Source organism: Lycium barbarum, chromosome 5, assembly GCF_019175385.1.
Source record: "Lycium barbarum isolate Lr01 chromosome 5, ASM1917538v2, whole genome shotgun sequence".
Taxonomy (NCBI): domain Eukaryota; kingdom Viridiplantae; phylum Streptophyta; class Magnoliopsida; order Solanales; family Solanaceae; genus Lycium; species Lycium barbarum.
In genome coordinates this window covers 23,095,302-23,121,873 of record NC_083341.1, presented here as the reverse complement: position 1 = coordinate 23,121,873, position 26,572 = coordinate 23,095,302, and the positions used below count along the sequence as shown (strand labels likewise).

The window sequence follows — 26,572 nt, the reverse complement described above, 5'->3', positions numbered from 1 at the left end:
ACATTGCTGCTGTGGCGGCCCATACCACCGCTATGGCGGTACCGTTGAGGCAGTAAGGATACCGCCATGGTGGACACCAGCACTAGATTTTCCCAAAATAAGCAGCTCAACATACACAACAACCCACAATAACAACAAAAGTCCTTAAATACTCTTTTCACTGCCCATACAAAGAATATACACCACACAGCCCAAATTATACCAATATACAATAACAATATACACTTCCATTCTTCCCAATCAAGGAGTATAATCTCATTAACACACCAACAACATTAAATACTATCCATATGCATGGAAATTAGCTCAACAATACAACCACAACATGCTCTAACAGTCCATGAACTCAACAACTACAATACAACACTTTATGACTTTCCTCCATAACTATTTTCACTTTTTAAAACTTGCTAAACCTTCAAATAAACTCAACATAAGAGATAAGTTGAAGAACATACCTTGTATTTGAAGAATTTCAACTCACATAAATTGTTTTAAGACCAAGCTCTCCACAACTCCAAGTAGAGCCAAGAAAAATCACTTTCTAGGAATTAGTTAAGGGTTTAGTGTTTTATCCTCTTTTTAAAAGGTTTAAGATGATTAGAGATGATTAGAAGTGATTGGGAGAGCTCAGGGGGTATAGTAGAATATGTTTTTGGTGAAAAACGATGACCCAAGGTCATGTAAATCAATTTATAGGCTAAGTCCACCGACTTAAACTTTCTGGAATTTTCGAGCAAAGTACTGGCAAAAAGTGCGGCCGTACTTCAAAGTATGTCTCGTACTTCCATCCCATACTTCAGAATTGTGATTTTTCAGTTGCATTAGAAAGAAGACTCGCTGAACTTGAATGTACATAGTTTATGGATTCCATAACTCATCATATTCTAGGAGATATACCTCTCTCAAGTTGGACCAAAAATCCTGTCCAAAATTCTGCCAAGTTTTTTCAAATTTTCGACAAACTTAATTTCTTCAATTCGCTTGATCCCAAAACCTTTATACCTTTGTTTAACACTTATTAGAAGTCCTCCTTAACCTTATAAGGGTTCCATGACCTCTCCGGCTTACGTTAGTTTACTTACAATGCAAACGACGCGAAAATTTTCGAGGTGTAACACTCACAGTAGTAGTGGAGTTTGAGAAAAATCCTACAGAGGTGTAGGTCGTGGTTTTTTCACCCTTTGTAAGCCGGGTGGTTTCCACGTAAAAATCACTGTGTCCTTACTTTCTTGTTCTTTATTATTCGGCAAACACTAGCTTGGAATAGGTAGAGGAACTTGGTCTATCCTATAGGCGAAAATGGTTCACTTAGGATAGATATTTGGTCCTGCAAAATATCATTTATTTAACTAATTTTTCCTTTATAACATATTCTTTTATTTATATAATTTTGTAAACATCCTTTTTTTCAAGGAAAAATCATAGTGTATAGTGACCAAGAGATTATTCAAACTAAGCTACTAAATTGTGATCAAGAGGTCTTTGAGCAGATGCAAGGCAGAGTTGGCATAACAATGCGAAGGATGGAAGAAAAAAGAAATACTGCTGGTTATTTTAGCTATTTTCATGCTTCGTAGTAAATCTGTATTATGACTTTTGGCGTTAATCTGTAATCTAGCTGCTTTGCCAGTTTCTTATGTGATTTACTAGAAACAAGATACTATAATTGTATTGAGTCTCCCTTTCCCTTTCCCAATTCTGAATCGACAATCCCTTGTTGCTAATCTAATGCTCTTCATATGCAGTGTGAGAAATGCCTAACGCCAAGAATTAGGATTCGTGTTCCCAGCAAAATGAAGCCTTTGCATCATTCAGGTGTTTATAATATGAATGCTGGGCAGATGACCTGCATTCTAATACTTGCTGTGGTAGGAAAGAAAAGAAAAAAAAAAGGAAGCAAATCATGAGAGAGCATTGGCTTTTTCTCTAAGAAACAAGCAGCAAAACTACTAGAAATCCTTGGAGAATAGCCAGTATAATATACACTAAATTCTTGTGCAACAGCATTACTCTAGGACGGTCATCAATCATCACTGGAAAGTGGCACTTGTCATCAGATGGATCCTTATGAGTTACCATAGCCAAGCCTTGGAAATCACAGTCCAAACTGTTTTGGCTTTTGAATTGGTAATACATATTAAAAGCATAGGAAGCATTCCCTTGTGCACTCAGATGATTACAGGAAGAACCATACCCCAAAGCAGTGCAATCAGAAAGACTGCAAGCATAATCAATACTCTTTCCCAAGTCATTTAGTGCATGCCGCGGCTTTAGCATACACCACCTTTTATGCATATAACTCACACCTTCTACCGCAGCTAGGCTTTTATGCTTCTTCAGGCCAGATAAATCTAGCTCATACTTTGGCTTCCCATCAAACTCAAATATTCCCCAATGCCTCTCAAAGCTACCAGGAGCAATGCTTTTAGTATTCTCATCAATCAGACTGAACAAGTAAACATCTATTTTGCCCTTCCTTGCAGGGGTTCCTTCTCCACTTAGAGCATGTTGAATCAATCCTTGGTTAAATCTCTTGGCATTTTCAGTATTTGCATTTTTATTGCCATCTGTTGGCCACCCGACTTCTCCAACTATGATTTTCATGTCAGGAAAGCCAGCTTTCTTCAAAGACCAAGCAAGTGTATCGAAATTGGCATCAAACACGTTAGTATAAAGATAATTGCCATCATTTATAGGCTTGTTTGATGCATTAAAGAAGGCATACTCTAATGGGAAATAATTGTTTTCATAGAGACTGAGGAAAGGATAGATGTTAACCACAAAGGGTGCATCATTTGAGTGCAGATATTGGACAATTTGAATGGCTAAATCGCGTATTTCTGGCCTGAAATCGCCAGCTGAGGGGACGGGGTTCGAGTAGGGGGAGTAGTAGATGTCAGCATTTAAGGGGACGATTGCTTTCACCTTTGGGCCTAGTCCAGCATGGTTGATAGCTTCTTGAACATTTCTTAGAGCTGGCAAAGTGCAATGCAGATATGTGCCGTTGTATGTTTGAAGAAACGGTTCATTTCCTACTGCCACATACCTGCATTATCGGATTGCTGTTAATACTCTTGATTTGGAATTTAAAATTATTGAGAACAAGTTACTCACACTCAATGACACTTACTTTTTGTATGGAGAACATGCAAAAGACACCTCTCAATCTATATTAACCCAAGATTTCTGGATGATCATTAGACTATTTCTTTACCCAGCAACTAGAGATGTAAGAAAGAATTGCATAAAACCACTTGATATTTTGAAAACCCAAATAAATTTTTCTAGACAACAACTGATAGCATAGAGGAGAGGGTTGACTTAGTGGTAAACTGCCTCCACTGCTAACTCGAGGATTTGAGTCATGCTGAAGTTCAGTAAAAGGCCACTGTTAAACAGGGATGCTCTCTCTGTGTGTGTATGTGAGAGGGGGTTCTCTAAAGAAAGTAAAAAATTGACGGAAAACAGGTTGGTTGCAAGTGTCAAATTTATATCTCAATTAACCTGATTTTGACTCCACGAAGTGTAAGCATAAGTCTGCACTACCAGGAAGGGTATCTATTCATGATTTCAGTTAAGTTGATTTACTTCTTTATCATAGCTATACTTGTGTTGCTATGATGAGGTGTTTGTATGCGCTACCAAGATGTTTATCTCAATTAACCTGATTTTGACTCCACGAGTGTAAGCATAAGTAGAGACATTGGCATCAATCCAAGAAGCTGCCAGGCCAGGGTCAGTGCTCATATCTTGCAACATGTAGTTAGGAATTGCAAGCATCACTTCAATATCACTACCTATCAAAGCACTCAATATCTTGTCATCTGCTTCAAACAGTTTTACTTTCTCAAAGCCATTTTCTTTAAGCATCTTCACCACACTCTCTGGTGGCAACTGGTGAGATGCCATAGTACCCCAGTTCACTCCCACGCTCAAACATCTCCTCGCCATTGTTATAAATGCTACGATTCCCAGAATCAAGAAAAGCCTACAACATGCACCACTCATCATTTTCTTTTTTTTTTCCAATTCAAGAATCTTCAAAAGGGTCTTCAATGGTATAAAAAATAAATTGTAGAGAATTTTCGTCTGAGAAATATATGCATACACAAGTTGAGGATAAATATCTCTTGCTCTAAACGAAGAAACCTCCAGAAGGATGGTCAAAAGAGAAGAGAGAAGCAAGATGAAGATAAAGAAATCAATAAGAGAATGAAAAGATGCCTTTGTTAATTCAGTTAAGCAACGACGGAGAATCCATTTCTAATTAGCAGCCAGGAAAAAGCCATTTTGTCATTTCCAAAAGTTATCACATTGAAAACTATATTACTAAACCCTTTTCTTTAATATAGAATTTATTTTATTTTTTTCTTTTTAGGAGGGGCAGCTTGGACAACGGAGGGAAACACTACTAAAAAATCTCTATTTTTCACTAATTTCCCACTGCAAAACATTTAGTGGTTATTTCCCCCTGAATGTCGATGGAAAAAACTTAAATACTAGTGTTTTCACACGGACAAAGTATGAAGTTTCTCAGTGTTTCAATGAGAATCTGTTTCCCACCATGCATTTTCCAGTAAACTGGTTCGGCAGGAATGAGGTGGGAAAAACATCTTTTTCTAATAGTGAAAGAGGTGAATTTGATGAGAATCCAAACTTTATATCGATGAAGATATATCATTCAAAACTCAGTTTGTTTAGTCTTTGCTTATCTACTTTGTTTAGTTTTATGTTGCTCCTTCTTTTACTAACTTTTTCTTCTTCCTTTCGACTCTTCGTGGGATCCACATAAATATTTACTTATTGAAACCTAATAAAAGATTCAAGATGACAACTAGACGAGGAAACTAAAAATAATGTATTATTTCCTTAATCAATCAAAATGCTCGGTTGGCAAGTGCGCTTAGAATTTGCAATATTAGGGCCCTTTTAGTTATTGGAATTTAGCATGCTTGAGTCATAAGAAAGTATTAGCAGAAAGAACTACTAGTATCTTTCATGTAATAGGCTAAACCAAAGATATAAAAGTCAACTTTATTAGTCTCTTTAAAAAACAATAATTATGCAATATGCGTTAAGTCACTTAAATTTTCTGTGATCTCTCACTATCAGTTTCTTTCCCTTTCTTTTTCTTTTCCCGCACCAACCTTTTATTTTATTTCTCTTTAACATAAAATGATGACTTAAAATCACAGGACAAATGTCTTAGCTGATGGGGCAAAATTAAATAAATTAAAAGAAAAGAGCCGACCCCGGAAAAGTTGAAGAGTTTGTCACTTTTTTGATTAGTAGAGACGGGGTATTGAGTCTTATCTGTAAGGATATTGAAAAGAAACCTCGACAGTGCCCCACTTTCCAACCAAAATCTACGTGTTTTAAGGCTCATGCAATCTTTCTTATTGTTGTTTACACTTCCTTTTTCATCAAAGTTACAAGCTTTTTGTAGCTTTTGATTTTCACAAAAAGTTGGCTCGAAAGTCTGGTGCAATTCCTATTCAAGCAGATATATATCAAGCAAAAGATATAATTCCTCCGTCAACATCCACAAGTATCATCAAGGAGTAGGAGCACAGTGGATGAAACTGAACTATGTTTGTCCATAAGCGATAACTAACATGGACAAAGCAAGTTTAAGAACCGTGGCTGAGGTTGTTGACTTCCCTTTGCACATATATACCTATAAGATCAACTCAAGCTCCCATGCCAACGTCAAAAATTGTGGGAGTGGGGGCCTGAGTTCACGCATACCCATTGCAAGAAATATAAAAGATAGATTTCATAGGATATCACTTTAAAAAGTATTTCTTACTCCTTAAGTAGAGTAGCATCAACTCAACCAACACAGACGAAAAGTTAAAGGTCGAGCATTTTACAAATAAATGTTGTGACAGCATTTCCAGATTTGTATCATTGTTTACCCTTATTATCAATGCATGTTTCTTCCGGTAATCTGAAGCTTAAACAAAACATAGCCTGCATAAGATAGGAAAAAGAACCACTCAGGGGCATAAATGAACAATAATATACCCGTAAAGTGAACAAAATGAATGCTGCTGCACCAAAAAAGTCTAGAGTCCTCTATTGAACTTGTACCTTATTTGGAGCAACATCCCTAACCCTGTAAAATACAGGGTTTTGAATTCTGGCTCCCAGGGCAGACTCTGCCACCTGCAAGTCAACAAATTGAGAAGGCAAAACATGAGAACGTAGACTAGCTGAAATATATGAAAGATGGGAATAAGTTCATTGTGAAGGTAGATTTCATAGCACTAGTAGGACCAAATGGCGTGGTAAAAGTAATAACTGAGAGCATTAATAACCAACTTACCTGTGACATACTATGTCCAGATATAGAATACTATGCAAGCTACATCATGCTTCATAGATTAGCCAATCTAGTTATTCAAGGACGTGGGTTCTGGGGGCATGTCATGCTTCATAGATTAGCCAATCTAGTTATTCAAGGACATGGGTTCTGGGGGCATGTCAATGGGTTACCTGTGACATACTATGTCCAAACTGAAATAGCAAAGTTCTGGGGGCATGCCAATGGGTTAGTAACTTACAGGTGCACTTAATTTTACATCATGCTTCATAGAATACTATGCAAGCTACATCATGCTTCATAGATTAACCCATTGACATGCCCCCAGAACTTTGCTATTTCAGTTTAGCTACTAAAATTGCAAATCATTTCATGTCATGCACTTGTTATCGATGACATTATCTGAGTAAGTTTCAAATAATCCCGTGAGCAGCAAATGAAAAATGTAAAAGAATGGCTTTCATCCGCCCCAAAGATGATAAAGTTTTGCTTAATGATGATGAGTAGTCATTTGTCTTCATTTATTTTCCACATGAAAATTAGGATAAAGAGAAAGACATTTCTGTCAATAAAGCCGATAATGAGCAAAAGGAGAGAAATTTCTGTCAATAAATCCCATAATGAGCAAAAGGTTATTAAGTTCACTTATGATGAACAATCTAGAGCGCCTTATCCAGTAAAAGCTTAAATTAATTAAACGAAAATCAAATGTTCATTGTTAAACCAAACAACGTGTTCAGACCACACCTAATTGATATGCTCATTTCAGCTTCTTGATACAATAAATGGCAGAGAACCACGTCACCAATTCTGAATTTCAGATGCTGCTTTCAAGCATGAGAAATAACTGGAATACGAGCAAGTCTTAACTGTCAAACTGAAAAGGAAAGTCAAAGTAGAACAAATTAACTATTGGACTAGGTATTACCGAAATTATGTAGTCTTCTGTTTCATTTGCCCGCATGAAGCAATAGCAGTGGATCCAGGGTAGAAATCCCTTCCAGTATCTCCTCCTAACAAGGCCTCTAAAGGCATCTAGGGAACGAAAAGAAACTATTAATTGCGTTCGAGTTATAATACATTAGCAATATCAGCGTCTGACAACAGGACAAGATGTTTTTTACTTAACAGCTTTAAAAGAATTGCAGGCCCCCAGAAAACACAAGGTACTTTTCGAGAAAATACATCCGTAAAACACAGCTATAACCTGCTATAAGGCTTAAGAGTAACATCAGTTCTATTTTTTTTAATCACAGTAAATAGAGCATGCTAGCTAAGTACAACAAATGGATTTGATCGACACAGTTTATTGCATCACAAACTAGATTACCTTCATAACTTGGTAAATGCATCACAGCATGAAGTGATGACCAGTGAATTGTATGGTTTGAAATACTGTTACTTTACCCTTTCTTTTCAGAGATCAAGATTGGTTCTGACATTTGGGCACCAATCCTATTGACCTATCTCCACAAAGTAAACATTCTTTTAGGACTTTGGCCTAAAGTTGGTGTTGTTAGAAACCATGGGCAAGCTTCTCACATTGCTCTCTTATGGCAGTTTGTAAATTGGTTGGATTCTAATACTAAGACACAAGGTCAGAATATTACCACTGATGGTTAAAACCCTGTCAGAATTGTATTGGATTCTTACACTATGATCTACACACAGTATTAGAAAGAGACGTTCAACAAACTTGGATAAAGACAACTGACAAGCAGATAACTGGTGACCTCAGTTAAAAGATATGCATGTTGACAGGAAGATATGGTCATAGTAGATTTACCAAGAAACTCCAGAGCAGAAGCTGGTAGGTTCATGATCACATGGTCCACATGCTCTGAGGGCTTTGTGTTCAATGACTCTGAACCCTTCACTCTCTTATTTGGACCTCTTTTTTTCCTACCAGCAACACAAACACTATCATTGACTGCAGATACCAAAAGAACAAATTCAGTTATTCGTATTCAAAGCGTCCCAAAAGCATGGTATTCACAGAAACATCGGATTCAGCATTTAACATAAATAAACAGAAAACTCTCTCTAAATTATATACATCACCAATTACTAGGGGTGTCGACTCTGGCCCAAAACGTGATGGCCCACCCAAAATTTTATGGGTTGGGCACAAGATAATTAGCAATGGGCTGATTTTCGGCTGATTTTTAGCCCATCCATCAGAGCCCTTTTTTGAATTGATCGTCATTTCAGCCCAATATTGGGCCGAAATATGGCCCAATTTCAACTGTTGAAAACCCCTAAATTATTGTCATTTCAGACTTCCCTTCCACACTTTATTCATCTTCCTCTCTCTCTCTCTCTCTCTCTCTCTCTCTCTCCCATTCCACTTTATTCATCTTCCTCCTGGTGAGATTGCATTTCGAATTTAATTTTTTTTTTTTCAGAGAAACAAAGAAATGTCAACATGCATATTTATATGATAAATCATGAGTGTATTTGAGACATAAAGATGACAAAAAGCATATCACTTTCACTTCTGATTTTCTCTTGGGTTCTCTTTTTCTTTTTCTTTTTTCCAATGTTATTCTTGAGTTTTTTTTGGGGGGGAATCATTAGTGGGTTGCTGCTATTTTTTTGTGGGTGCTGGAAAATCATTGTCAAAGTTGGTTCTTGGGGAAGTGAATTGCATTAGTTCTTGATTTATGTGTCTCTGGAATATGTTATTATAGCAGTAAACTTGGAATATGTTGTCTTTTTTTGGTTATTATAGCAGTATACTTACTCAGTTTATGAGAAGCTTTCGTTTGGTTGTATGAGTTTATTGATGAAGAGAGTTTAATTTTCAAAAAAAAAAAAAAGAAAAAAAAAAAGGATTTGAAGCTGATTAATTTGGGACCAATTACAACTAAGCACACTAGAGCATATATCATTTCTTTACCAGCCCCACCTTGAGAACTCTCCGCACGTCTTTTCACAGAAGTCACACTCATATCTTCCATCACAGATGAGTCCCCGAGTCCTGCAATGTTGCATGACGTTCTGTCAGGTACTTCTTTGACCTCATCTGCAAGGGTGGTTCAGATTAATGGATGAAATGCTTTGTGGGTAAGATACAGTATAGAACTGAATAGTTCACATACAGTCTTCAGATAGTTTCTCCCTATGTGCTTGGCCACTGAATTTCTCAGAGCAATCAATCTCAACTTCTGCATTGATTCCATTGCAGGGTACAGCAATGAGTTGAGAAATAAATTTCCTTGCATCCATATTGTATGGGAAAATTAGATGATCAACCTTGTTGATTTCAGCATTAATTTTGAGATAACGAATGCTATCTGGGTTCAAATCATTTGCATACACCGCACATCCATTCTGTGCTGCGGGAATAGCAAAAGGACCAATGCCAGCAAACATATCAAATACGGTCTCCCCTGACTGGAACTTTGAGACCAGCCTTAAATGCTCATGTTCCAATCTAGAATTCCAATACACCAAGCTATAATCAAGCTTGAATGTTGCTCCGAATTGCTTCACTTCTGTGACCATATCATCTTTCCCAGCCAGTATCTCAAATTTTGGCACACGAAACTCATTGGTAATGGCTCCAACTTTATTTACGACTGTCTGGATCCTGGGGTAGTTTTTCTGAGAGGATCAGGAATGAATAAGTCATTCAAATAAGAAGACTGGTGACTTGGGAAAGGCAAAAACAGGGTAGAATCCTCTCACTAAAAGCAAGTGAAATAATGATAGAAATATCATCACATGGATGCTTGGACATAAAGTGAAGGATATGGAAGGAGGCATTCTGGCCCTAATGCAAATAAGGTTTTAAAAAAAAAAAAAATCATGTGTCTGGCATCAAAGATAATAATAAGGAAAAGCAATTTCATTCAGAAAGAAAGGCCCATACTTTAGGAAAAGAAAAAGGAAATATCTCATTCTCATGAATTAATTCGAAAATATTAAATGTGATGCTAAACAACTTACAAATGAAAACATTCACATCCCTTTATAGCAGAGATTCATTTATAAGATCAATTTTGAAAGAAAACCAACTGTAATTTGACTCTTCTTTTCATGGAAATAGCTAAATGGAAAATGCACTGATTGAGGCCATAAATTCGAAAACATACATCATAAATAACTTTGGCAATCACATCCTTGTAAGGAAGAAGCTCATCAGTTATATTCAAATGAGCAATGTGACCTGCACAAATACCAAGTCAATTAATTAGGGAACTCGATTGGAAGGTCAAAGTGTTGAAAATTCTGACTTTGAATTAAAGAAGCATAGAAATTGAGTTGAGGAAAAGAGACGCACAACACAAGGTTATCTAGAATCTATTCAGAGAGTATTGAAAACATAAAGACAGAAAATTTTTGGATTAAAATACTTAACTATTGTCTCAAATGATGATGGTACTTCAAGGCCAGGGGGCAGAATCTGCTTTAATATATGGTCTGCAATGAAGTTCCAGTTATAAAGTCGCAATTGGTGGAAACAAGCCAACTAGTAATATCAATCTCAAGTATTGGATTGAAAAACACTAAAATACACACATAGCATAAAGCCATAAATATGAACTCAAAGAACACTGCTTTTAATAATAATACACGGATGAAGTGTTACACATTATATAGGAAGTAATTTGGAGCTAAATGGATGAGCTTGAGTAATGACTCACGGTACCACAGCAGTTTTAGCAGTTCGCACACAGTTGGGTTTGAGCTTGAGCAATGACTCATGGCACCATAATAGTTTTAGCAGTTCGTACATCATGTCTACTTTCATTTCTGTTTTCATGATTTCAGTTCAGTTGCTTTACTTTGGTAAAGCCCGCTTTCTTCACCCCGCAAATGAGAGAGGAAGTCAGAGGAAAAAACACGTTCTCTCTTTGCAAGATCCGAAAGTGGAGAACACATAGCATTCTATGGGTACATAGGATCAAACGTAAAGCAGCGCTAGGCACGGGTATCAACATCTAAGCTCATAGTAAACATATGATGAGCCCAAACAAGAAATCCAAGAACACCTATACTGATCATGGCATAAACCATACCTATATACCCGAAAACCGGTTATATATCATATCTATACTTGTATTTCTATGATGAGGTGTTTGTATGCACTACCTGAAATTTCTAAAGGCTTGCCCTAGGGGTAGGCTGGGAGAGCAAGTCGACGATCTATCTTGGTCTTTTAAATTCACAGTTACTGCATGTGTGCTGGTCCTGTAGGCAGAAACTCAGCTGTTGAAGAGTGATTTCAGCCAGTTGCCAGTTCTATCCAGTTGAGGCAAGTCACCACCAGTCAGTGTAGGCAGCTTCAGCTTCTATCCTTTATTTTTAGTCGACATCAGACCCTCTTGGGGTGCGGCCCTTTGACGGACCCTGCTAACGTTGGATGCTTTGTGAGATAGTGGTAGTTGAGTAAAATAAAGAGGATGCCAATGGTTTGGGAAGTTGCTAATGAGACCAAATATTCTGTCAAGAGCTGTAATACTCTAATCCAGAAACAATCTGATCATTATTTACTGAATTGGCCATGGATAATGCTATGAAAAACCAAAGCAGCTATCAAAGTGGCTTGTTTTGGATGGGTTGTTATAGAGAAGCTCGTTTAACTCAAGATAATCTACAGCGAAGAGGTTTTTTCTTAAGCAACAGGTGTTATCTATGTGAAGAAGGTCTGGAGTTAGTAAACCATCTTTTTATTCACTGGAAAGTTGCTAAACAGTGCTGGGAGCTCTTCCTGAATCTTTGTGGTGTCACGTGGGCTGTGCCTCATATGATGAAAGATGAAGAAGATCAAGAAATACAAGAAACACAAGATTGAAAATTCAAGAGAACGAAAGTCCAAGAAGCTCAAGTTTGAAGATTATTTTCTTACAAGAATGGGAATTCTTGTTTCTTGAGTCCTTTTCTAAATAGGTTTCTTGTTTCTTCATTTATATTATAGTAGGATTTAATTTCCTATCATTAGTAGGATCTTTATCCTAGTTCTAGTAGGATTCTAGTGTTCTTTATTCTTTTCCTTGTGGAATAGGGATTTTACTTTCTTTGTTTTTAGCTATTTCCTTTCCAGAGTAGAATAGGGATTTGTAATCATAAAAGAAGAAACCCTAGGCTAATATAAAGGGTTCTCATGACTTGCAAATAAAGGATCCACGTTTTTAGCATGAACCCTAATGTGCAACAGTGTTATCAAAGGCGTGCTTTAAGCGCGCTTAAGCCCTGAAGCCAGTGTTTAGGATGGCGAAAGGCGAGGCGTGGCGACAAGGGCTCGCCTCACGCCTCATGGCGAGGCGTGGCGTGGCGAGCGCCTTTTAGGAGTGAGGCGAGAATTAACACAAAAAATTAAAATATTAAATATGCATATATAAATACCCAAAAATTCAAATACTCAACAAAATACTAGCATATATTTCAATTGAAAAACTAAAAGTAGATAGTTGATAGTTGATACTAAAGTCTAAAAGTCTCCAACTAGATAGTTAATAAGTCATAAGGTCCCTAAGTGTTAGCATTAACCAAATTATCATGAAGCAACATCTATTCTTCTTCAAGATCTAAAAATTCTTCAACCACAAGAGTGTTAGCATTATATTGGTTGTCATCTTCTTCTTCCTCAGAGTCTTCATCAAAGAGGGTTCGACTTGAAGAAGCCACCCCTTTATCCTTGTTCATTGAACTTGAAAAACTCGCCCTAAGACCATAAATACTCTCCTCAGATCCACTTGCCGAAGCAACAATACCCCAAGTGAGACCATCATCTTCTAACTCTTCCTCTGCAAGGTCTTCGGGTGCTCCAGTTACTCATTCATTTACCTCATCAATATTCTACAACCTAATTGGATCAATGGTGTCGCGAGCTTTATAACGACGCTTCAATGTTCTATTGTACTTAATGTACACTAGATCATTGAGATGTTTTAGCTCAAGTCTATTCCTCTTCTTGGAGTGAATCTGTGTATAAGTTGTAGAGAGTAATTAAAGAATGCTAATAAAATAAGGATAATGTAATTATGTAATATAAAATAGAATAAATCTTCTTCTCTCTCACATGTTCATAGACACTCCAATTTCTTTCACATCCGGATGCACTACAAGTTAAGCTTAGTACTTTGATAGCAACTTTTGCAAGGCTGGAACATGGTTACCATATTGCATCCACCATTCGACTACGGAAAAAATATTTCAAAAAGTATTAAGTTATAAAGACAACTAAAACAACTAACTTACCTAGTGACAAACGGTCTCTAGCTCTAATGGCAGATTCCTTACCAAATGTCCCATCTGCTTGTCTATACTTACCAAGCTCAACCGACATTTTATCTCTCAAATTGGGATCAGGGACCAATTTCTCAAGACATGAAATGTAGTCATCCCACACTTCTCCATCTAAAGTTTCAGCAGCTGCATTCTTATAATACAACCCCGGGTTCAGAATATGTCCTGCTGCATGCAAAGGTCGATGAAGTTGATCCGACCATCTTTTATCAATGATCTTAAAAACTTTTTCATACCTCCTCTCATCACCCCCAAATGCCTTTGCAATAGATTCTTTGCAAAGATCCATAGCTTCATAAAGATAGCCCATTGGTAGTTTTTTCTCCCCATCCACCAAACGAAGTACGATAATCAAAGGACCACCAACTTTAAGTGCCTTACAAACATCATTCCAAAATGATGGAGAAATAATGTTCCTCGCAACCTCTTTCCCTGCAATTTCCTTTGCATGTTTGCTTTGTTTCCATTCATTTGAAGTGACTAGGCTTCTTAAGTTTTTCTTTTGCATGTAAAAACTATGCAAAGTCAAGAAAGCTGTTGCAAATCTAGTCTTGCCCGGTCTCACCAAATTTCTTTCATTTGTAAACTTCCTCATCAAGTTTAATAGCAATGGCCTTTGACTGATGTAAGCATACATCTTAGTAGCCTTGCTAAAAACTACAAAAGAAATACCAAATAGTTATTAAGTATAAAGTGTAAAATGTAACACTTTGATGCTATAGCACAAGTGCACAAGTCAAAACTATATTAAAGTTACCTGAAGCATACGGGTTGATCTTGAAAATGTCACCAAATATCAAATTGATACAATGGGCAGCACATGGAGTCCAATAAATATGTGGGAATGTGCCATGCATCGTTTGACCTGCTTTTACATTCTCACTAGCATTATCGGTAACCACTTGTACAACATTATCCTTTCCAATTGACTCAATAGTCCTCTCAAACAAGTTGTACATTTTAGTGGAATCTGTAGAAGAGTGGCTGGCATCATATGATCCAAGAAACAAACTACCTTTTGGAGAGTTTACCAAAACATTGATGACCATTTTTCCATTCCGGGCTGTCCATTTATCCATCATAATGGAACATCCAAACTTGCTCCATTGCACTTTGTGTTCCTCCACAATCTCGTCAACCTTCTCCACCTCTTTTTTTAGACAAGTAACTCTAACTTCGTGATAGGTTGGAGGCTTCATATTAGGGCCATATTCTCCTATGTAGTCAATGACTTTTTTAAAACTTTTGGCATTGACACAATTAAAAGGGAGCCCTGCATCGTAGACCCATCTTGCAAAAGCACCTACAACACGATCCCTTAAAAGCTTCCGGGATCTTTCATTACTCAAACTATCACCTGCCCCTTCCTTTGGCTTCTGTGGATAATAAAGATTCATAGGACCTTTCGTCCCGGTCTTTCTTTTTTGAGTTTTGGAGGGAGGAGGCATCATTTCATTAACTTCATCCATATCATCATCACTATCATCCATATGATCAGCCACACATGTATCGAATTCATTTGGGTTTTTGCCACATTCTTTTGTTCCATATAAGCTCTTATTTCCGCCTTAACTGATTCCGGACATCTTTTAGAAGCTTTAGAATTTGTTCCGACACCAAGTAAATGTTGTTTGTGCCGGGTTATTCCACCCTTGCTACTTTTTTCACAAAAATTACATATAACTTCATGTTGAGTTGGACCTTTTCTACCAAAATTCCACCCTATATCTCTGCTATCGGAATGGGATATCATTATTGAAATCTGTTTATATAACAATAGAAGGCAAAAATTAATGAAAAATGAAAAAAAAAAAAAAAAAACCTGGCGGAATTGGGTCACCGGCCGGCTGCCAAAAAGTCAGATCTTCCTGGAAAAGGCTAATCTGCTGCCGGAAAAAGCCAGCCAGGCTGGAAAGAAAGAAGAAATAAAAGAAAGAAGGAAAAAGAAGAAGCAGCTTACCTGAAAGTGGCGGAAGCTGAAGGTGGCTCTGCTGCTGCTGGTGGAAGTTGGAATAAGAAGAAACCAAAGGAGGAGACGCAGCTGCTATGGAAAAGTGATGAAATAAAACCCTGAATATAATATTTTACTCTTTATTCTCAATATGTTTTTAAAAAGTCAGCTCTTTTTTTTAAAAAAAAAAAAAAAACAAAAGGCGACGCCTTGCTCGCCATACGCATTCGCCTCGCCATGCTCGCCTTGCCTAGCCTTTCTGAAACTGCCACGCCTTAGCTGGCTATGGCGAGGCAGGCTCGCCTTGCCACACCTCACGCCTTTTGGCGCAAGGCGAGCGCCTTTCATAACACTGCCTGAAGCGAGGCTCAAAACATGTTGAGCGCTTCACATCACTTTATGTGCGCTTTAGTGTCGTCATCAAGGCTCTAAGACATACTTTCCTTGCCAATGAGCCTCTCTTGAGGAGGTGACACTAGATGATTGATATTTCACTTTATCGTAATATTTTTACAATTTTTTTGTCCATATATTTGTTATTCATGCTTATTATTATTAATCTTGAACTAAACATATATATATATTTGTATTTTTACACCATTGCGCTTTTTTTCATTAAAGCCCACGCTTTATTTGCGCTTTGCGCTTAAAGCCCCAGCTGACCTTAGAGCTTTTTTGCGCTTTTCGCTTTTGATAACACTGATTTGCAATATAGCTATTTTCTCTATTTCTTGTTCTTTATCCTTGTTTTTGGTTCCAAGTAAGGTGGTGATAGTCTTTACCTTGATTTCAACGCGTGGTGCTTCTTTATCACGTTAATTGATTTCAAGTGGTGACTTAGGGACTCTTTAGGTTCTTGATCATTCAAGAACGCGTTTCTTGATTTACAATTCGTTCTAGTTCATACCCACAGCCTTAACTTTCTTTTCATCGTTCTGATCTCAATATTTACTTGTTTTAAACAAGTATGCAGTTATTTTTATAGTTCAGATCATAATCTTTCACCTCATTTTTGAATCACTTAAATCCGAGAATTATAGCTTGAGATACGTCCGTTTCTTGAATTCTGCCCATCAAATCGCTTCAAGATCAAGATCCTGGTCAATTGATTCTTTGTTAACTCGAAGAATCACATCAATTTGGTATCAGAGCACAATTGAGGAATATTATAGATTATATGCAAGAAAGAAGAGGACGTTGCGTTCAAGAAGATGAAAAGAAAAAGGAATCTCTTTTCCACACTAGATGTACCTCACATGTCAAGGTATGTTCGGTGATCATTGATAATGAGAGTCATGTTAATGTTGTTTCTGAAGAGATGGTTTCTAAACTTGGCTTGTCAACCAAACCTCATCCATATCCTTACAGCATCGAATTTGAGAATGGTGATGGCTTAGAGGTAACTCGTCAATGCCTAGTTTCTTTTTCTATTGGCAAAATATATAAAGATCTTGTTTGGTGTGATGTAACAAAGATGGATGCTTGCCACTTATTACTTGGAAGACCATGGGTGTATGATAGGTATGCTAAATATCATGAATATGTAATACCTATTCATTTACAAAGGATGGGCGAAAAATCAATTTGGTTCCCTTGAGTCCAAAAGATGATGCTAAAAACTCCAAATATGTTGATGAATCCTTAGTGACCAAATTACAAATTATTGGTCCCATAACTGAGGAACATCAAACGGAGGAGGAGAATGTATTGGATCCACAAGTGGAGGATTTACCTCCAAAGCTTGATGAGGATCCATTAGAGCATCCAACTATTTGTGAGATTGGGTTTCCACAAAGGGATTTCAAAAAGAATACAGATTTTGTTTCTTACTCCACACCAACTAAAGCAGCGTATTGCATAGGACCAATAGTCTATGAAGATTTGGAAGAGATAGAATAAGTTGCTGAAAAAGGAGTCTATGAATGAGAGTTTAATTTATGATCTAGTTCGAGCAAGAATTATTCCTCAAAAGGTTGAATCTTTGCAAGAAATTGTAAATTTAATCTTTCTCAATTTCATTGAGGTAAATGGCTATAATCATGTCAAATATGAGAGCAGCAAAATCATCGAGGAGTTCTTAAGAAGACATGAGTTGATATCCAACCTGGATCCAAAGGTACATGAATTTGATTTATTTAAAGGTTTTCATGGCACTAACTCAGATTTTGCATGCAAACACCACATCGACACGGGAGTGTTTAAGATTCATGAAGATCAAAAGGAAATAAGTTTTGATCATGGTTTAAACATTGAAGATTAGTTTAAGATGATATGTTTGAGAAATCATGGTATAAAGCTACTATTAAGAAAGTGGGATTTAATTCGGCCATATGTAAAGCTTTCTTTTAACATGATGAAGCTCTATGACAAGCTACTAAAATGCAACTTAAAGCCTGGTGAGTATGGGTTCCAAAAACAAATTTTGCTAATCTTTCACCATTTATAGAGCCTTTAAACTCGAGGACGGGTCTTTCTCAACAAGGGGAGAATGATGAAAGATGAAGAAGATAAAGAAATACAAGAAAACCAAGAAACACAAGATTGAAAATTCAAGAGAAAGAGAGTCCAAGAAGCTCAAGTTTGAAGATTATTTTCATACAAGAATGGGAATTCTTGTTTCTTGAGTCCTTTTCTAAATAGGTTTCTTGTTTCTTCATTTATATTATAGTAGGATTTAATTACATATCATTAGTAGAATCTTTATCCTAGTTCTATTAGGATTCTAGTGTTCTTTATTCTTTTCCTTGTAGAATAGGGATTTTACTATCTTTGTTTTTAGCTATTTCCTTTCTACTGTAGAATAGGGATTTGTAATCATAAAAGAAGAGACCCTAGGCCTATATAAAGGGTTCTCATGACTTGTCAATAAAGGATCCACGTTTTTAGCATAAACCCTAATTTGCAATAGAGCTATTTTCTCTATTTCTTATTCTTTATCCTTGTTTTTGGTTCCAAGCAAGGTGGTGATAATCTTTACCTTGATTTCAACGTGTGGTGCTTCTTTATCACGTTAATTGATTTCGAGAACGCGTTTCTTGATTTACAATTCGTTCTAGTTCATACCCACAACCTTAACTTTCTTTTCATCGTTCTGATCTCAATATTTACTTGTTTTAAACAAGTATGCAGTTATTTTTATAGTTCAGGTCATAATCTTTCACCTCATTTTTGAATCACTTAAATCCGAGACTTAGAGCTTGAGATACGTCCGTTTCTTGAATTCTGCCCGTTAAATCGCTTCAAGATCAAGATCTTGGTCGATTGATTCTTTGTTAACTCGAAGAATCACATTAAGATATCAAGAATCTAATGGATAGCTGGCAAGGACAAAAGTGTAAAGTTCCAGACGCAGCTTTGGAGGACTATAACTTTGTGCATTTTCTTAGGGAGAAAGAAATAGTGTTTGTTTTGAGAATAAAGAGTCACATTTCTGGAATTAAGAACTTAAGTCTGCATGATCTGTCTTTCCGGTGTAATAAGAAAGTACAGATCAGTATCTGGAATTTTTGGATCTACTAGGAAGTATGTAATAGGGAGCTCTTTGTAGGTGTTGTTTGCTTTTTGTTGTACTCTGGTCTACCTTCTTGGTACATTTTGATTAATAATACTTTACCTTATCAAAAAAGAACTATAGATTTAACTAACTCGGAATAAAGTATTCGCCAACACAATCTAAAAGTGGAGGGAGTTAACAGGCTCAAGTTCCACCACAGTGAAAACTCAATTTGACTGATAGCTCTACTGCCAGATCGGACTGCAACTAAATTTGCAATAAGGGTATAGTTGCAATTAAGGGTATAGTCCTTTCCTTTCTCGGTACAACATATGTTACTGGTTTTGGATTGCTAATCACAGAATCCACAATTTTTTAGTGCCTTTCTAGTTTCTACTTTTCGCAGGACACACAATTTCCAGTGCCTTTCTACTATTTCCTTTCATTTCAGGTGAGCAGCATTTGTAATAGTAACTGAAAATGCAAGATGTTACCAACTAAGCTTTGAAATCATTCCTGTTTTGCTAACATTGTTGATAATGTGTATCCACTATGATTTGGTGCAAATGAATATCACCACAGAAAAGTTCACATGATTTCAAAAAAGTATACAGAATGAGTAAGACAGAAAAGCGGAGACATCCATTGGGAACTAGCCTCTGAGCTATTCAAGTAAAAAGGATTGCAGTATTGCAAGAGAAAGACGTACAATATCAGGAACTGCAAAGACATAACAGGACTTATCTATCAACTTATTATGGAGGAATCATTGCTGACCTGCACTCCAATAAGAATAGCCAAGTGTCAGTGAATAGGGAGCAACTTCAAACTGACACAGGCCTTTCAGTTCAGCAAGCTTTTGAGCAGGAATATCAGACAAATCTGTCGCATAATTGGCCAAAAAGGTAGGCAAGTTAGCAAAAAGTCATAGGTGAAAGTAGTTAGAACGTACCAGCATCAAAATAGATTTGCTTCTCAGACATCCAAAGTTAGTAACAGTGGCTCCTAGGGTACAACACTTGAATGAGAGCATAATGAGAGACAACACAGGAAATAAACAGAAGCCAAACATTACAGGAATGGATGACGAGTCTTCATAGTGAATTAGTAAATGAGCAACAAAGTTAATTAAGAACAATGTGTGAAATAAAATTTCCTACAACCAATAATTGGTTTAGAACAATGTGACACAAATAATATCCACACACAACCTTGTTTTAGTTTGGAAAGGAGGGAGGCCTATTGCAAGCAGAGAGTTGCATGCTGAAGTATTACACCATTTATCTGAATTCCTACAGTCAGAGCCCATGACATATCTTGGATTGTCTGAACAGGAAGTCAGGAACTAAAGCAAAGTATCTGTTCCATAATGCAAGATAATAGCAACAATGACCTTTAAAAATGGAAGATAAAATTAAAAACTGCTAAACATAAAATTGTTACTTATAAAAAAAAAAAAAAGAACTGCTGAACATCATAAATATATAAAAGAAGACATCAATCCCTATACCAAGAACTTTGTGCTTTCTGATTGTTTTCATCCATGAAACCGGAAAAGAACAAGATAGGCAAAGAAAGGTAAGATTCAAAAGAACACATCTGATAAAGAATGGGAATAGTCAGACATGAGTTTCCCGTCTGGTTTTTCTAAATGAAGGAATGGCATGAACTGTAATCCCACATTATCTTGTCCAAGCTGGCAATGAATGTGATAAATTTTAAGCATGATGTTGGCCAACAGCAATCTGGTCAGCCAATAAGATGCCAATTTTTTTTGAAATGGAAAAAGAAAAGGCATCTTATTGTCTGACCAGATGACAAAGTTTCATGAGATTCTGATTGTTTGTTTTATGTTTGTAAATTATTTCGTTGTTTCTCTTCTTTTTTTTTTTTAATCGATAGGCGTAGAAGAGCACCATTTTCGTGTCCCCGTAGCAGATCTTGTTTTCCAGATCACGAGTTATGGTTGCCACAAATGAGAATGCTCATGCTCGGGTTTTGATTGGAGAAATAACAAGAAGCTGCTTCCATGCATGAAAGAGGTTAAATCTCTCAAATCTTAATGGAAAAAAAATCTCAATTTACAGCAGATATATGCGGGATATTTTCCTAGACCATCTGTCACAAGTATCATAAAAACAAGATGTTTAACTTCATTTACCTGGGGTTTTTACTTTTTCTGAGCAAATCATGTAACGGGTGTTTTCATTTGTTGGATCCTCAGTGATAGGCTTTATGCGTGGCCTGTCAAATAAATGCCTACAAGAAATGATCTTTCGTCACCAACAGCGCCAAAAAAAAAAAAAAAAAAATTAAACGTTAAATGAGACAGGTATATGAGACCCTCAACAAAGGAGATACCACCACAATATTTGAAGCTTAGTATTTACTTGTTCCAGAAGGTGTGTGCTCTAAATCAAAAAATATAACAATAAAAAGAGGTGTCAGGAAAAATCTGACCTTCAAACAAAATCTAATATTGAGTTTCAGATGTGTCTTTGCATGGTATTTTCATAAGACATCGTACTGTAAATTAAAGGAAAATTCAACAACAGGGGGGGAAACAGAGAAAAGCAACAGGCAGTTAAAGAACATATTTAAGTCACTTTATTTTTTTTGGTGAAGTAATTAAAATGTATTAGCTATTATTTAAGTCACTTATGGAAAGCTAGTTAGTTCCAAAGATGAGTGCACAATCAAGGATTTCAATTCATTAAATTGGAGATATCGAGAACATTAAGTGCTCAAACTATGTTTTACTTAGAAGAATCAAGTGTGGAAGGAAATATTGATTTTTTTAAAAAGCAGGTATATACAGGCATGCCTCTAAGTTGAATTTCTCGTTAATTTGACAGCAAATGTAAAAGAGGAATATTATCGAACACATACACAATTATCAAGGATCACTGTTCATGTAAAAGATCATACATACACTTTATTTTATCAAGATCGGAACACTGTAACTAAAGTGTCAGCGCCCAAAAATTCCTTTTCCTATTTTTTTTTTTGATTAAGCACCGGGTGTCCGGGTCTCTTAGAGCCCCGACTAATCCCGGGGGTGCACAGGCCCTCGGCAAGGAGTTTCCCGCAAGTGCACCACGGTTAATTCAGGTTTTACCCAGTCCGATGGCCCTCAGAAATTGTTTGCACCCAGTGGGTTTTGAACTTGAGACCTTGAAAGGGAGCACCCCAAGGCTCAAGTCAATTGCCACCAGGCCAACCCCTGAGGGTTAAAAATTCCTTTTCCTATTTTGACAAGGAAAACACTATTTATAGGATAATTTTGTCAAGCAAAACCATTCAACTCCTGGCAAGTAGTGTAAAATAGCATAATTTTATTTACAGCAGAATAATACACATGATCAAAAGCCTGTATAGTCGAGCCACCTTGAAACATGGTTAGTTTTTACAGCTGTAAAGCTATTTTTTGAAGGATTCCTACATCCTGTATAGTTAGGATACCAAACGGTCTATGTATTACCTCATCTCTCTTTGTATTGATTGCTATCCTCCGAAGAAAGAATAGGGTAGTTTGTATTCTGGTGCTACTAATCCTTTCAAATTAGTTTTATAAGCTTGTTTATGGAAGATGAATAAAATGCTCAAGTTAATTACTCCTTCCGTTTCAATTTGTTTGTCTTACTTTCCTTTTTAGTATGTTTCAAAAAGAATAATTTTTTTCCTTTTCTGACAACTCTTTAATTCCAACTAAAGGACATTTTGATTCTTCTTTACTTTCTTAAACTCCATGCCAAGTGAAAACCAAAACAAACAATTTGAAACGGAGGGAGTATTTTTAAAAAGAAGAGGCATCATACATCTAATATTTGATTCCAATATCTGTTGCGAACTGGAATTTGAGCTAAATTTACCACTAAAACTAAGCTAAGCTAAGCTAAGCTAAACTAGATAGAGCTAAAAGATGATTTCCATTGATAAAACCTAAAATGGTTACACCAATATAATATATACTAAAGAACCCTAGCTAGCTAATGGGTCTAAAAGAAACAATAAAAATAAGAATTGGGGTAAATTACATAATTAAAGAACTACTCTTAAGGGTCTGATTGTAATTAATGAAACTTGTGTCCTCCTTCCGAAGATCAAGCTTCCAACAGCTATGTACTACACCAATTGCACTCGGTACAACCAACCCATGCCTTAGTTCATCTCCCATAATATAGCTCCCAATTTCAGATTGCAAAATTACTCTCTCCTTCAAAACACCCTTGTCCTCAAAGGTGGTAAAACCAGCGGGATCAAATGGAATTTCCGAGAAGTCACTCATCAGAAGAATTCTTCCTAACACTAGAAGAACAATAGCAACAGTAGACTGTGACCATCCTTCAGAAACCCATTGCTTCATGTGTTGCTCAACAAAGCCATATTGGCTAAAATATGTACTGTTACGCTCTTTAATTGCAAACAAGTTTGCACCTGCCATGTCCAGTACACCACTTCCCTTTGATAATGTATTAGCATCAAATGGAGAATAAGCTTCCTCAATCTTCATATTAATAGTTGCATCAACATTGTTCCTGGATTCATTACTAGTCCTCTCACAAAGTTTGATCTCCAACAACTTCTGAAGGAACTCCATTCTTGAGTTAATGTATTTGGGATCTTTTGTAGTTGACTGAATGATAAACTGCATCGCATGAACACCAGAATCACCCCTCTGAATGTACTGGAGGAGAGCAGAACTTTCAGCGATTGAATTTAGGTCCTTTGCAGCAAAGAAGTAATTTACACCTCTTACGAGATTAACCAATCTGTTTGTCAGTATCTCCCATAATATAGCTCCCAATTTCAGATTGCAAAATTACTCTCTCCTTCAAAACACCCTTGTCCTCAAAGGTGGTAAAACCAGCGGGATCAAATGGAATTTCCGAGAAGTCACTCATCAGAAGAATTCTTCCTAACACTAGAAGAACAATAGCAACAGTAGACTGTGACCATCCTTCAGAAACCCATTGCTTCATGTGTTGCTCAACAAAGCCATATTGGCTAAAATATGTACTGTTACGCTCTTTAATTGCAAACAAGTTTGCACCTGCCATGTCCAGTACACCACTTCCCTTTGATAATGTATTAGCATCAAATGGAGAATAAGCTTCCTCAATCTTCATATTAATAGTTGCATCAACATTGTTCCTGGATTCATTACTAGTCCTCTCACAAAGTTTGATCTCCAACAACTTCTGAAGGAACTCCATTCTTGAGTTAATGTATTTGGGATCTTTTGTAGTTGACTGAATGATAAACTGCATCGCATGAACACCAGAATCACCCCTCTGAATGTACTGGAGGAGAGCAGAACTTTCAGCGATTGAATTTAGGTCCTTTGCAGCAAAGAAGTAATTTACACCTCTTACGAGATTAACCAATCTGTTTGTCAGATACTGAGATGCAACTAGAGGCTTGGATACTGGCTGCACACCCATGAAGAACACATTCTCACTACGCTATATCAAGGACTCTAGTTTAGCTTGTTCAGCATTTCCTGCCATATATTGCCCCAGAAGGTACCCTGCCTGCAACAGTGGATAGAACTTAAGAGAATGATCAGTTTTAAGAAGTGAAAAAACTTCCACTTCATCATTCCAAAGCCAGATGCCCTGTAGCAATATTGAGCAGTGATACATGTCTTGCTGGTGTGAGTGATGGAACTTGAAATTCTTGTATGGCTTCACTCTTGAGAGGACAACATCGTCTAAGGGATCTACTAATGATACTTCATTTCCACCTAATTCCTCTTTTGGAGCATCATCATGAGTGTAAGTACAGCAGAACAAGTAGATATCCAATGTGTAACCTATTTGCTTCTGAGGTGGGATAATCTTGTTAGGCAAATGGAAAGAATAACACGCATTTATCTTGCACTTTCCAGTTTCCCCGTCTGAAGTAACAACAACAAAGACCTTTCCTTTGTCATACACAAAACTGGCATCAACCAATTTAAAGTATAAATATTCCGTAACATCAGTATAAATTAGCACCAGCAAAAGACCAACACCACTCATGACTTTCTTTATTGCATCATTAAGTTTGACAATCAGTTGATCCTCAATCACCTTTAACAAATTTAAGGCCGCATCTGTTTGCGAACTGGAATTTGAGCTAAATCTACCACTAAAACTAAGCTAAGCTAAGCTAAACTAGATAGAGCTGAAAGATGATTTTAATTGATAAAACCTAAAATGGTTACACCAATAGAATATATACTAAAGAACCCTAGCTAGCTAACGGGTCTAAAAGAAACAATAAAAATAAGAATTGGGGTAAACTGCATAATTAAAGAACTACTCTTAAGGGTCTGGTTGTAATTAATGAAATTTGTGCCCTCCTTCCGAAGATCAAGCTTCCAACAGCTATGTACTACACCAATTGCACTCGATACAACCAACCCATGCCTTAGTCCATCTCTCATAATATAGCTCCCAATTTCAGATTGCAACAATATCTATTACTGGTTGTGCTATATAATAAGGCAAATGGGGACCATCTCTGACTAATCCAGACAAGTAATTATTATTTTATTTTATTTTATTTTATTTTGCATTAAGAGAAGCAGAATGAATGTAGTTATAGAGGTAAGGAGTAGCTACCCGTTGAGTATTCTCATGGCAGACTTGCAATGTCGTCGTGGAATTCGAAGTGCCCATAATTTCAGGTGCATATCAAACTTGCTTTCGTCCAATTCCACCATATTCAGAATTCTACAACTCTCACTCTATTTCTTAAACAAAACAAAAAAAAACACACAATGAGTATTGAGGGAGTTGAAGTTCTAAACTTCAATTTCAAATTCCACGTAGGTGGTTTAGGGTTTTCTAACATATACTATACTTAGCCGCTAAGTTCGGATGGCAGAGACCAGAGAGAAGCAATGATATGGAGAGTTTGTTTCCGGGCTTGGATGGCTTACTCTTTCAATCTTGAGGAAAGAAAGAAGATACAGTGAAAGAGACGACCTAAGAGGCTAGAATTTTCCGCTGTAAAAAATTTGCTCTGTAAAAGAAGTTTCGTGAAGAAGACGATACAGCTGGAGGCGTCGTGTAGGTGTAGGCTTGTAGCAGCTAAATTAGGGCTCTTAAAGTCTTAATTATATTAACCTACAAAAGTGACCCCTTTATTTTTCATATATACTATTTTTATCCCCTTTATTTTTCATTATATGCTACTTATGACACAAAATTGAAAGACTCATAATTATGCTATTTATAAATGTTTCTTTCTCATACAATATAGGGATAATTTGTAATTATTAGCATGTCAATTTTTTGATAATTAATTTATATTTTTAATCATACAAAAGCACAGATAAAGTTACTGGTTGTACATAATAAAATTGGCCCCTTTGTACAATGGATTATTCTTGGAACGTATAATTTAAATTATTAGTTGTTGTAACTTATACTCTCCGATTCAATTTATGTGAACCTTTTCGGAGTATGAGGATCAAACTTTATAACTTTGACTGTAAATTTTAACATAGATTTTTGAAATTTGTAAAACTAAAATTTATATATTTAGAAACTATATA

General features: G+C 36.6%; 2 protein-coding genes across 11 annotated transcripts; both read right to left on the bottom strand.

Moving 5' to 3' along the window:
- Positions 1-1,552: 1,552 nt before the first annotated feature.
- Positions 1,553-6,168, bottom strand: LOC132640721 (glucan endo-1,3-beta-glucosidase 8-like). Of its 2 annotated transcripts, XM_060357454.1 has the most exons (4): positions 6,097-6,168; positions 5,922-5,976; positions 3,668-3,991; positions 1,553-3,049 (listed from the first exon to the last, which is right to left on the bottom strand). In XM_060357454.1, the coding sequence occupies exons 3-4, from the start codon at positions 3,952-3,954 to the stop codon at positions 1,930-1,932; spliced, it is 1,407 nt and encodes a 468-aa protein (XP_060213437.1). In that variant the 5' UTR covers positions 3,955-3,991; positions 5,922-5,976; positions 6,097-6,168; the 3' UTR covers positions 1,553-1,929. The 2 variants fall into 2 exon arrangements, with proteins under 2 accessions (XP_060213437.1, XP_060213436.1); XM_060357453.1 differs by lacking the exons at positions 5,922-5,976; positions 6,097-6,168 and having other exon boundaries at positions 3,668-5,915.
- LOC132640719 (tRNA (guanine(37)-N1)-methyltransferase 2-like) lies at positions 2,911-26,108 on the bottom strand. 9 transcript variants are annotated; one of them, XM_060357452.1, is made up of 13 exons: positions 25,865-26,108; positions 25,635-25,765; positions 21,188-21,285; positions 19,804-19,908; positions 10,693-10,753; positions 10,426-10,501; positions 9,430-9,934; positions 9,228-9,353; positions 8,115-8,258; positions 7,257-7,363; positions 6,097-6,171; positions 5,922-5,976; positions 2,911-3,049 (listed from the first exon to the last, which is right to left on the bottom strand). In XM_060357452.1, exons 2-13 carry the CDS (start codon positions 25,733-25,735, stop codon positions 3,036-3,038), a joined length of 1,467 nt encoding a protein of 488 aa, XP_060213435.1. In that variant the 5' UTR covers positions 25,736-25,765; positions 25,865-26,108; the 3' UTR covers positions 2,911-3,035. The 9 variants fall into 9 exon arrangements, 3 of the variants coding, with proteins under 3 accessions (XP_060213435.1, XP_060213433.1, XP_060213434.1); XR_009582345.1 differs by lacking the exons at positions 2,911-3,049; positions 5,922-5,976; positions 6,097-6,171; ... (2 more) ...; positions 25,635-25,765; positions 25,865-26,108 and adding exons at positions 13,535-14,239; positions 14,340-15,303 and having other exon boundaries at positions 8,115-8,230; XR_009582346.1 differs by lacking the exons at positions 2,911-3,049; positions 5,922-5,976; positions 6,097-6,171; ... (2 more) ...; positions 25,635-25,765; positions 25,865-26,108 and adding exons at positions 13,535-14,239; positions 14,340-15,303 and having other exon boundaries at positions 8,115-8,230; positions 9,237-9,353.
- Positions 26,109-26,572: the final 464 nt, after the last annotated feature.

Bases quoted from the DNA above. Each gene is read 5' to 3' on its own strand.
- LOC132640721 (XM_060357453.1), bottom strand. From the start codon at position 4,014: ATGATGAGTGGTGCATGTTGTAGGCTTTTCTTGATTCTGGGAATCGTA. The intron at 3,050-3,667 runs GTTAATTGAGAT...CCGATAATGCAG, and splicing joins ACTCGTGGAGTCAAAATCAG to GTATGTGGCAGTAGGAAATG.
- LOC132640719 (XM_060357450.1), bottom strand. From the start codon at position 15,072: ATGGATGATAGTGATGATGATATGGATGAAGTTAATGAAATGATGCCT. The intron at 9,935-10,425 runs GTATGTTTTCGA...TGATCCTCTCAG, and splicing joins TTGCCAAAGTTATTTATGAT to AAAAACTACCCCAGGATCCA. The intron at 9,354-9,429 runs GTATGTGAACTA...CCACCCTTGCAG, and splicing joins GGAGAAACTATCTGAAGACT to ATGAGGTCAAAGAAGTACCT.